A 12168-nucleotide genomic window follows, 5' to 3' on the forward strand; every position below is an offset into this window, starting at 1 on the left:
ATAGCTTCACAGATGGTGTAAAGATTGTCACTGTCCGGCTGCTACATGCTACAAACATAAACAGGGAAAGACCATGATGCTGGTAGATCTATGACTATAAATGAGCAGCCAAACAAGAGAGGTTAAACAAAGAGAGAATGAGGGAGAGAGAGAAGAGAATGGGTTGGGTTGGTGTGCGTCTCACCTTGGAGGAGTAGGTGTGGCCGTCAGAGCCGCACACGGGGCTGGGATGGATGACAGGGCACGGCCCACACTTCCCATGGGCCCCTGCTCCTGCCCAGTGTTTGTGGGCCAATCTTTCTTTTCTGGGTTTCACACTAAAGAGAGGGGGGTGGGGCAGTGAGAGACGTGCGCATAATGAAATATAATAGCATATTACTAAAAGATAAGCGAACAGATTTGATTGTTAATTTCTATTTCGACTCAGTATCTCGATTCCAAATGTCAGCGAGCACGGTGGTAAGAGACCCAGGAAGTTGAACAAAATTGCAGGGGTTTCCAATGACGACAGTGGATGTTAAAGGTCCAATGCAGCTGTTTTATTCACAATAACAAATCATTTCTGGGTAACAACTATGTACCTTACTGGGATTGTTTTAAATTAAAATGGTTAAAAAAAAAAGACACAAAAATAGCTTCTTCGCAAAGAGCTATTTCTCAAGGAAGAATTTTGCTAGGACTGTCTGGGAGTGGTCTGCGTGGGGAGGGGAAAACTGAATAGCTGCTATTGGCAGAGAGGTTTAGAACTCTTTTATCATTAACTAATAGTCTGAGTCGATCTTCACGTAAGGAACTCCCCACGCCCACAAATTGGGTAAACCACATTCTTTCCAATTGAGCCCCATTGTAAAAGAGGCGTCCCAAAAATATTTTTGTTACATAGAAATAGCAAAACATGCGGAGAAGCTGCTGTGCTGTTCAATGTACATGAACCAGGTCAAACATCCCGACCTACGGTTGGCAATGCTCCCACGTAGGGAAATAAGGACGGCTTCGAGAAGAGCCCTGTGGCTTCAGGCTATTCAGTGTAGCAGAGTGGGTATTGTGGGGAACCAGTGTCCAAGCAGACAGCAACATGTAGTTGTGTGTGGAAACCATTTCATCACAGATAAGACATTTAACTTGTTTAGTATAGTCCGTTTGTAACTCCACTCACCACTCGCATCTATATAGTTCATTTGTTTGTGTTGTTGGTCTTGGCTAGCTTAGGTCGGTAGCTAGCTAGCACTGACTCGCGTGGCTGCTAGCGCAGTCATGAAAAGGGGCATGAGGGAAGCCCTACAATATTATCTTTTTCTAAGTAGTGAGAACGGTAGGGAGCAGGCAGTGTTGAAAAGTAATCTCTAGACATGTTGTACTTTTCTTAAATGTAGTTTGAAATTGACTAAAACAAGCAGACAACAAGAAAATTGCATATGAAAAAGGTCATGTTTTTTGCTGTGAGCCAATGGAGTAACCTAGTTATCCACTGGTTGTTTTCCCCATAGGTGGGCTGGGCCACGACGTTCTATCTAATACCGACTGGGACTATTTAGCGCCTGGGGATTTTCAGGCTGTCTTTTCAAACAGCTCTTACACTAATAGGGTATTATCATAATGTTCACAATCTCACAGTATTATTCATACCTCATAGTGTGGTATTATATAAGAACACAGAGGAATCACGTTTTCTGACTGAACTAGGCCTTTGAACTCAATTCCATTGGATATTGCTTGTTTATACAACTTTAATTGCATCCAAATTGCATTCAAAATGCATGTTGCAGAAGTCAAATTGCACACCATTGCATCGCTCCCAATCAAAGTAGTCTATTCAGTAGATAAACAAGTCTGCCAACTACACTTCCTGTTCCAAACGGTCCAAAACAGCAGTAGTAGAATAATAACAGCATGTCTAATCACTCCAATCTAATTGTCTTCGTACCAAGATGGCGCCCGAGGCGTCCATTACTGCTGTAACTCTCAAACCAAATGACGTACTGTACATCCATGGTTCAGTCTCTCTCTCTCCTTGTGGATAGTTGTGTGTGTGTGTGTGTGTGTGTGTGTGTGTGTGTGTGTGTGTGTGTGTGTGTGTGTGTGTGTGTGTGTGTGTGTGTGTGTGTGTGTGTGTGTGTGTGTGTGTGTGTGCGTGCGTGCGTGCGTGCGTGCGTGCGTGCGTGCGTGCGTGCGTGCGTGCGTGCGTGCGTGCGTGCGTGCGTGCGTGTGTGTGTGCCAGGGTAATGAAGGCCCTGGTCCACCAGGGCTTTTCTATAACGAGCGTAATTACATTGGATAAAATCTTCCAGCAATCTTCTCGTTAAGTGCTCCGCCCTCCCTCACCCAGCCTGTCTGTCGACACATCACCCTCCTCTACAACAACACCAGGGGTGTGAAGTTAGAGAACACAAAACCCTTCCCCGAAATGAATCTGACAACTGGGATGTACGGCGAACGTCAATACGCTGACGGGTGTCAGAGTGGGGGTAAGGGGTAAATCTGTCACACATCTCTGGCTGTGAAACGGGTCCATTCCCGTCCAGGTCTGAGGCATCATGGTGCGGTGCGGATCGGCAGGCAGACACCTCCTTGATGCCTATAATTATCCAACTCCCCAGCCGTGACAAAAACACCATAATCACAGATTAGACATGCTACGCACTGCCAATACCTACGAGTGAATAAAAAAGCAATTATGTCTCATAATACTGTGTAATATAAAACGCTGATGAGGCTGATCAAAATCTCCTAAAGATGTCCCCCCTCATCCTCCTCCTCCCCTTTCCCTGCTCCTTCCTCCCTCCTTTTCATAGATAACCCTGAAAGCCTAGGAGAGCTGTGTGTGTGAGCGTGAGTGTGCGCGTGTGTGTGTGTGTATGTGGGTGTGTTGAAGCATGTGCTTCCTCTAGTCAGGGTATCTATGTCTGGGTGGATAACACATACGCATGGCGAGGGAGAGAAGGATCGCTGTCAGATAGCTGTGTGTCCAACACGCCTGTGTTTGTTCATGCGTGTGGTCTCTGTGTTACGTGTCGGGGTGTAACAGAATGGTGTGTGCGTACGTGTGTGGGAAGAGGGGAGGGCATTAGGCTCACAGACCACCCCTGGAGACCCTGCCGTGAAACTCTCACTCTCTTCTTTACCCAGCGGACAATCATTCTGACTGACTGACCACAGAGCACAAGGAGGGAGAGAGGGAGAGCGAGAGAGCGAGAAAGAGAGAGTGAGAAGGAGAGAAGGAGAGAGAGCGAGAAAGAGAGAGTGAGAAGGAGAGAAGGAGAGAGAGCGAGAGCAAAATGAAGAGGGAGGGAGAATAAAGAGAGAGAAGGGAATAATCCTTCTTTTCCTCCTATCTTGTTGTTTTTCTCTGTCCATCGGTTTCTCTTCATTTTCCTGCCTCCTTAGTGCTCTCTGTCCAGCTCTCTCAAATCGCGGCAGGGTCTCTCTCCATCTCATTGGCCTCCTGGTGATAGTGTGTGCGACCGTTCGTACGTGTATGTGGGGGTCCGGGGGCGGTTCAGCTGTGTTTCCCTTGACACACACACACACACACACACACACACACACACACACACACACACACACACACACACACACACACACACACACACACACACACACACACACACACACACACACACACACACACACACACACACACACACACACAGCTGGCTGTTTTAACAGTGGAAATGGAGATTGACTAGGTTAAGGGCACAGTATAACAATGACCCTGCTAGTATAGTGTAGACATACAGTATATGAACCAGTGCTCCAGTCACTCAGAGTACATCACTCACAACACTGAGTGACTCTGCATGTACGTAGCTCTGCGGTAGATTTAAATCTGTTTTAATATGCCATAACTTCATTGAATTTAACAAGTTATGAAACATCATCCCAAATATCACCCTGAAGGTCTCACGATTCAAATTATTAGGACGTGTGAACACTTTAACTGAAGTTCCAGCTGTGTATTTGAGCTGTGCATGCGCTATGACAAGGAGCGCGAGCCTTCCTCGTTGGCGAAAATGAAGTGAGTTTGGGAAATCCGAAAGTGTGCATCTTTGAAACAGTTTTCACATAAACTTTATATGTCTGAACTCGGAATCAAATAGGTTTCCCAAAAATGAGACGATTCCTGTGATACAGTAGAACGTTTATTTTGATTGCCGATTTTACGCATCTTTCAAAGTCCTATCAGGTAGCCTGATTATCCAGGCTACCATGTAAACTGGATTGTAAGGGAAATCCTTCTTCTTGCAAAGCATGTCAACATTTTAATCTAGCTATTATATTAACCAGAGTATTCGCAACAATTGAATGCAAACAGGTTCTTTTTCTGATATATTCCGTTTGAAACTGGATCAGCAGAGCAGTGGTAGCTACAGAAGATGTGCTTGGAGCCCTCCAGTGATGAGTCTCTGATCTGCTCTTCTCTGTGCCTGTACACCCAGAGGCGCCAGTAATTATGAGTAACGAGCACTTACTCCCTATTAACGGCCATTGCATAATTTATATTTGTTTGCATTAAACTGAAGACTGGAGAGAGGCACCGGGATGAAGTGTTGAGGGGGGCCCACGCCTCCCCCTTCTTTCTCTCCCCCACAGAGATCCTATATGTAATTATATGCTCCCCCCCCCTCTTCCGCCCCCTCCTCCTCCCCCTTCTTCCTGTTCTCCCTGTCAATCAAACGCCATCTCAGTGGACAAGAGCAGTAATAGAAGCTGAGGTAATGCCATGCAGAGTGCATACCTCCACGGACTTCAACGGCCGCAGAGAGAGGCTAGGACATGGTGATTGCACATGATTTGCACTTAGGAGGCAGGTGGGTGGTGTGGCTAATAGCAGGCCGGGGTATACTGTAGGTTACTAAATTATACACATCATCAAAGCCATAAAGCTAAAGAAAGGCATGCGAGTTTGAGCTTTTCTTTTCCTTTCCCGCTTATTGTAGAGGACTAAGGGCCAATGGTGTGCTTTATGAGAGTCTTACCTGTGTCTAGGCTGCTTGTGATTGGTGTTGGTGCAGATGGCTGTCTGGTAGTCGTGGCTGAAACACACCTTGTGAGGAGGGCACCGCACCTTCAGACACGGGTCTTTAGTGGCGTCCGGAGCTACATGGAGAGAGAGAGAAGGGACAAAATTCATCACTAAATGATTAAATCATGACCTACCATTGGCAGTACAAATGCAAAGTTCATCAAGACAAGTATGCTCATATCCAGGGGGGAACGAAAATGCAATTTTAGGATGTTTTAGGAGGCTCCCGTTCCCAGTGAAAGTTGCGCCCCTGCTCATATCAGATTCGTATCAGTCCGGAGAGAATATGGATTCTAGCAACAAAGAGAGAAGAGAGGGGGCAGAGAAGAGAGTCTATTCACGACCGAGAGATATCTTTCAATCATTCAGACACAGAGATAAAGGAAAGGAGTCGGATGAGAAAACCTGAGTGCCATATCAGCATCACAGAACTACATGCACACCGCCTTCTAACGCAGTGCTTTGACAAATGTCCGCCCTCGCCATTCAGAAATAAGCATTTCTGTCAATGCCAGCAACCATAAAATAGAGAGGAGAGAAGGGGAGCGAGGGAGATGGGGGGGAGAAGAGAAAGCAAAGGACAGGGTGTGTGTCTGTGTGTGTCTGTAGGGGGCTTATAGCAGTGGCCAGGCCCCTAAACGCTCCGGGATCTCAACCACTTAAAACTGTGACAGTTGAACCCTAAATCCTCCTCCCTGATCTGAAACTGAAACCTATGTATTTAACCTGCACCTTCAGCCATTCCAACATTCAGCAATCTCACAGCTGAGAATACACATTGCATGAAGAAAAGTAAGAACCATAGGGAAGAGTGAGAGACATGGATGGAGCTAGAGATTTTGGAGTGTGACCATTCTGGACCTGCCTCATCAGAACTCTGTGCAAGCGAGTAGTATAGCCCTGTCTACGTTCACATCAATCTCCCCAGCAACATTATCTCCATGGCTGCGAGACACAGGTGGCTGGCGTCCAAGGTGACGAAGATCAAAGACACACATTGGCTCTGAGCGTTCGGTCACTTCACTCTACGCTTACTAAACAAATCCACCCACAAGGAATGGAGAGAAAAGGAATAAAGAAAGTGGGAGAGGAGGAGGAAGAAAGAGAGAGATGGGGGTGCTGTAAAGGAGGGAAATATGTAGGACTGTGGGGGGAGCAGTTACCATTACTCAGTTCTTCTGATTCCATATATTCACTAGGGAGGCGAGGAGAGGAGAGGAGGAGGAGGTGCGGTGCGAATCATGCTTTGATTCTACCGGGGACACTTTTGAACGGTAGTGTATATATACAGTTGATGTCGGAAGTTTACATACACTTAGGTTGGAGTCTTTAAAACTCGTTTTTCAACCACTCCACAAATTTCTCGTTAACAAACTATAGTTTTGGCAAGTCGGTTAGGACATCTACTTTGTGCATGACACAAGTCATTTTTCCAACAATTGTTTACAGACAGATTATTTCACTTATAATTCACTGTATCACAATTCCGGTGGGTCAGAAGTTTACATACACTAAGTTGACTGTGCCTTTAAACAGCTTGGAAAATTCCAGAAAATTATGTCATGGCTTTAGAAGCTTCTGACATCATTTGAGTCAATTGGAGGTTTACCTGTGGATGTATTTCAAGGCCTACCATCAAACTCAGTGCCTCTTCGGTTGACATCATGGGATAATCTAAAGAAATCAGCCCAGACCTCAGAAAAATTATTGTAGACCTCCACAAGTCTGGTTCATCCTTGGGAGCAATTTCCAAACGCCTGAAGGTACCACGTTCATCTGTACAAACAATAGTACGCAATTATAAACACCATGGGACCACGCAGCCATCATACCGCTCAGGAAGGAGACGCATCCTGTCTCCTTGAGATGAACGTACTTTGGTGCAAAAAGTGCAAATCAATCCCAGAACAACAGCAAAGGACCTTGTGAAGATGCTGGAGGAAACAGGTACAAAAGTATCTATATCCACAGTAAAACGAGTCCTATATCGACATAACCTGAAAGGCCGCTCAGCAAGGAAGAAGCCACTGCTCCAAAACCGCCATAAAGAAGCCAGAATACGGTTTGGTACTGCACATGGGGACAAATATTGTACTTTTTGGAGAAATGTCCTCTGGTCTGATGAAACAAAAATAGAACTGTTTGGCCATAATGACCATCGTTATGTTTGGAGGAAAAAGGAGGACGCTTGCAAGCCGAAGAACACCATCCCAACCATGAAGCACGGGGATGGCAGTATCATGTTGTGGGGATGCTTTGCTGCAGGAGGGACTGATGCACGTCACAAAATAGATGGCATCATAAGGGAGGAAAATTATGTGGATGTATTGAAGCAACATCTCAAGGCATCAGTCAGGAAGTTAAAGCTTGGTCGCAAATGGGTCTTCCAAATGGACAATGACCCAAGCATACTTCCAAAGTTGTGGCAAAATGGCTTAAGGACAACAAAGTCAAGGTATTGGAGTGGCCATCACAAAGCCATGCCCTCAATCCTATAGAAAACTTGTGAGCAGAACTGAAAAAGCGTGTGCGAGCAAGGAGGCCTACAAACCTGACTCAGTTACACCAGCTCTGTCAGGAGGAATAGGCCAAAATTCACCCAACTTATTGTGGGAATCTTGTGGAAGGCTAACCGAAATGTTTGACCCAAGTTAAACCATTTAAAGGCAATGCTACCAAATACTAATTGAGTGTATGTAAACTTCTGACCCACTGGGAATGTGATGAAAGAAATAAAAGCTGAAATAAATCATTCTCTCTACTATTATTCTGACATTTCACATTCTTAAAATAAAGTGGTGATCCTAACTGACCTAAGACAAGGAATTTTTACTGGGATTAAATGTCAGGAATTGTGAAAAACTGAGTTTAAATGTATTTGGCTAAGGTGTATGAAAACTTCCGACTTCAACTGTATATAACATTAAAACATTTGAAAGGTAACTGCTGCACTGCTTATTGTTGCTGACTTTACACGAGCAGTGCGTCCGCATTGGTGAAATGACTAGCTACGTTGGGACTCTGAGGATTTTCACGCTGCACTCACTCACTGACGAACACAATAACGCTCTCGCCCCCCACACACACACTGATCCAAATGTGACACACAATTGTTGTGCACTGAAATCTTGGGAGAGTCAACCGCCATTTTAAAACCATACCGCTATCCAATGACATCATGAGGAGTAGAATCCAGGACATGTCTGGGGACATAACGCACCAGATATCAGAGTGCATCAGTGCAAATGGCCATTACGCACAGCAGCTTGATGAATCCACGGATGTGGCTAACCATGCAATTCTAATGGTCTATGTCAGAGACGTCTGGGATAACTTTGAGGAGCAGTTCCTTTTTAGTGATGATCTTCCCACCACCAACACCACAGAGTCTGTCTTTAACACAATGGATATGTAACTGGACTCCGTGGGACTGGCCTGGGATGGGTGCGTCAGAGTGACCACTGATGGGGCAGCTGCCATGACGGGAAAGCACTCCGGAGTAGCAAAGCCGAGTGCGACGCGGAACCACTGCTCCATACACAGGGAGGCATTGGCAGCGAAGGACATGGTGCTTGAGCTCCACGCCACTCACCAGGATGTGATCAAGCAGGCGTTTCCAGGCCTTCTGCAGTGATATGGGGAGAGAGCATCAGCAGATTCTTTACCAAGCAGAGGTCCGCTGTCTTTCCAGGGGTAAAGTGTTGGGTCGCTTTTATGAGCTTCCAGCGGAGATTGCTGCATTTCTTTCTGAAAACAAGTCATCTCTGCCCGAACATTCCGATTGTGAGGTATGAATCGCGCAAGTTCCCTACCTGCCGGATATTTTTTGATCATCTGAATTCTCTCAATGTGTCAATGCAAGGGAGGGGGCACAATCGATTATGAACACAGGGACAAAGTGGATGCCTTCAAGATGAAGCTGACCGTTTGGGCAAATCATTTTTTCTAACGGGAGGATTGACATGTTTCCCAATGCTGATTTCGAGATTCAGAATCTGATCAACAAAGTGCACAGCGACACACAAACAAACCGTTAAACAGCATCTTGTCAAGCTGCAGGGTATGTTCTTGCGACTACTTCCCGGAGGAGAACAGGAGACTGGATACGGGACGCCTTTCGGGTGGAGATGGGAAGCATCACGTTGCCAAGCAACGAAGAGGATCTGATGGTGGCGCTGTCATTTGATCGCGGACTGAGCATGTGCTTCCCGGAAATGACACTGCCAAAGTCCTGGTGCAGCGTAATGGGAGAGTATCCTGCTCTCTCCTGTCATGAAATCAGAATCATGCTACCGTTCAACACTACCCGTCTGTGTGAAAGTGGCTTCTCTGCTATGGCCATGCTGAAAACTAAAAGCAGAAACAAACTGGACAGCCAGCATGACCTCCGAGTTGCCCTGTCAACCAGACTTCAATAAACCTATCAAACTAAAGAACAAGACAGTTAACCCACTGTTCCCCAGTAGGCCGTCATTGTAAATAAAAATGTGTTCTTAACTGACTTGCCTGGTTAAATAAAGGTTAAAAAATTATAATAATTATAAAGAAACACCCCCAGCTTTCCCACTGATAGGCCGCGCACGCACACACACACACACACACGCACACGCACACACACACACACACACACACACACACACACACACACACACACACACACACACACACACACACACACACACACACACACACACACACACACACACACACACACACACACACACACACACACACACACACACACACACACACACACACACACACACACACACACACACACACAATAAACAAGTTAATGAGTTATTGTTCACCATGTTAATTATTATTGTTAATTCATTCTGACATTCATATTATATTTTATTGAACTGGTTAAAAACGTTACACCTTTAGAAAAACTATAAACATTGCAATTGGTGATTTAAGAATTCCTAATGATTGTTGTTTTTTCTATTTTAAACACTGGTATGTGTTACTGTTCATTAACATTATTGGACTGGTTATGATGTCATGTTCTGAGTCTGATCATTTCTTACATCCCACTACTGAAGTAGTCGCCTAATTAAATGGCTTATTCTCGTCAATTGATATGAAATGTTTTCTCAGTCAATATGGCTGTGTAATGGCTTTCTTTACTACCATAATTGAGACAGAGTCTATTTTGCAAGTGAAGCTTGCCCAAGAAGGCAGCTGCAATACAACATTACAAAATGGAATCATCGACAGTCCATAATATTGGGTCGTGACTCAATTGTCATTGTCAAATTTGGGTCCCCAGGCAAAACCAGTGGAGAACCACTGCTCTAGAGTTCCTCTGTGGAGATGGGAGAACCTTCCAGAAGGACAACCATCTCTTCAGCACTCCACCAATCAGGCGTTTACGGTAGAGTGGCCAGATGGAAGCCCCTCCTCAGTAAAAGGCACATGACAGCCCTCTTGGAGTTTGCCAAAAGGTACCTGAAGACTCGCAGACCATGAGAAACAAAATTCTCTGTTCTGATGAAACCAAGATTGAACTCTTTGGCCTGAATGCCAAGCGTCACATCTGGAGGAAACCTGGCACCATTCCTACGGTGAAGCACGGTGGTGGCAGCATCATGCTGTTGGGAGGTTTTTTAGCGGCAGGGACTGGGAGACTAGTCAGGATCGAGGCAAAGATGAACGGAGCAAAGTACATAGAGATCCTTGATGAAAACCTTCTCCAGAGCACTCAGGACCTCAGACTGGGGCGAAGGTTCACCTTCCAACTGGACAAGGACCCTAAGCACACAGCAAAGACAACACAGGAGTGGCTTCGGGACAAGTCTTTGAATGTCCTTAAAGGACCCAGCCAGAGCCCGGACTTGAACCCAATCTCTGGAGAGACCTGAAAATAGCTGTGCAGCAACACTCCCCATCCAACCTGACAGAGCTTCAGAAGATCTGCAGAGATGAATGGGAGAAACTCCCCAAATACAGGTGTTTTATTTTATTTAACCTTCATTTAAATAGGCAAGTCAGTTAAGAACAAATTATTATTTACAATGACGGCCTACCCCGGGCAAACCCGGACGATGCTAGGTCAATTGTGCGCCGCCCTATGGGACTCCCAATCACGGCCGGATGTGATGCAGCCTGGATTCGAACCAGGTACTGTAGTGATGCCTCTTGCACTGAGATGCAGTGCCTTAGACTTCCACGCCACTCGGGAGCCCCACACTCGGGGGTGTGCCAAGCTTGTAGCATCATACCCAAAAAGACTCGAGACTGTAATCGCTGAGTAAAGGGTCTGAATACTTATTAAAAAGAAAAAACTTAACTATCACATTTTAAATACATTTTGCTTTGTCATTATGGGGTGTTGTGTGTAGATTGATGAGGGGGGGGGAAACGATTTAATCCATTTTAGAATAAGGCTGTAACGTAACAAAATGTGGAAAAAGTAAACGCGTCTGAATACTTTCCGAATGCACTGTATACTTTTAAAAAAAGCTACGGTAAACTGTAGTGAACACAACCTGGATCAAAGCAGGAACCCGTGGAGAAAACAACAAGGACTAAAAACCTAGAGTCAGCTTCAAAGCCAAAAGGACTCCGTGCGGCTGATACACAGACCCCCTTAGCAAACTCAGAGTACGTCTGATAACTTCACAACACAAGAGTGGCCAGGCCTCAACTATCTCTCTAATGGGTTGTGTTTGAGCTGTGTCTGCTGTGTGATGTCAACACGAGTACTCTCTGACCCACAACACACACTACACTGGTGGTTACATCCTGGTTTAGTTCTGGTATACACTGCTGGTACACAGCGATACATTTATTAGATTTTTTTTAAATTTCACCTTTATTTAACCAGGTAGGCTGGTTGAGAACAAGTTCTCATTTACAACTGCGACCTGGCCAAGATAAAGCAAAGCAGTGCGACACAAACAACAACACAGAGTTACACATGGAATAAACAAGCGTACGGTCAATAACACAATAGAAAAAAATAAATATATACAGTGTGTGCAAATGGCGTGAGGAGGCAAGCCAATAAATAGTCCATAGTAGCGGAGTAATTACAATTTAGCAAATTAACACTGGAGTGATAGATGTGCAGATGATGATGTGCAAGTAGAAATAATGGTGTGCAAAAGAGAAGAAAAGTAAATAAAAACAATATGGGG

General features: G+C 45.2%; 1 protein-coding gene across 1 annotated transcript in view; it reads right to left on the minus strand.

The window, feature by feature from the left end:
* The window catches only part of LOC139574213 (testican-1-like), a 237221-nt gene that overhangs the window by 55028 nt on the left and 170025 nt on the right, over window positions 1–12168 (minus strand). Inside the window, exons 5-6 of the mRNA XM_071398572.1 lie at window positions 4977–5097; window positions 185–317 (exon numbers count right to left, since the gene is read on the minus strand). Coding sequence (XP_071254673.1) covers window positions 185–317; window positions 4977–5097 — 254 coding nt within the window. The remainder of the gene's footprint in view (window positions 1–184; window positions 318–4976; window positions 5098–12168) is intronic.

The sequence above is a fragment of the Salvelinus alpinus genome, chromosome 4, assembly GCF_045679555.1.
Source record: "Salvelinus alpinus chromosome 4, SLU_Salpinus.1, whole genome shotgun sequence".
NCBI classification, from domain to species: Eukaryota; Metazoa; Chordata; class Actinopteri; order Salmoniformes; family Salmonidae; genus Salvelinus; species Salvelinus alpinus.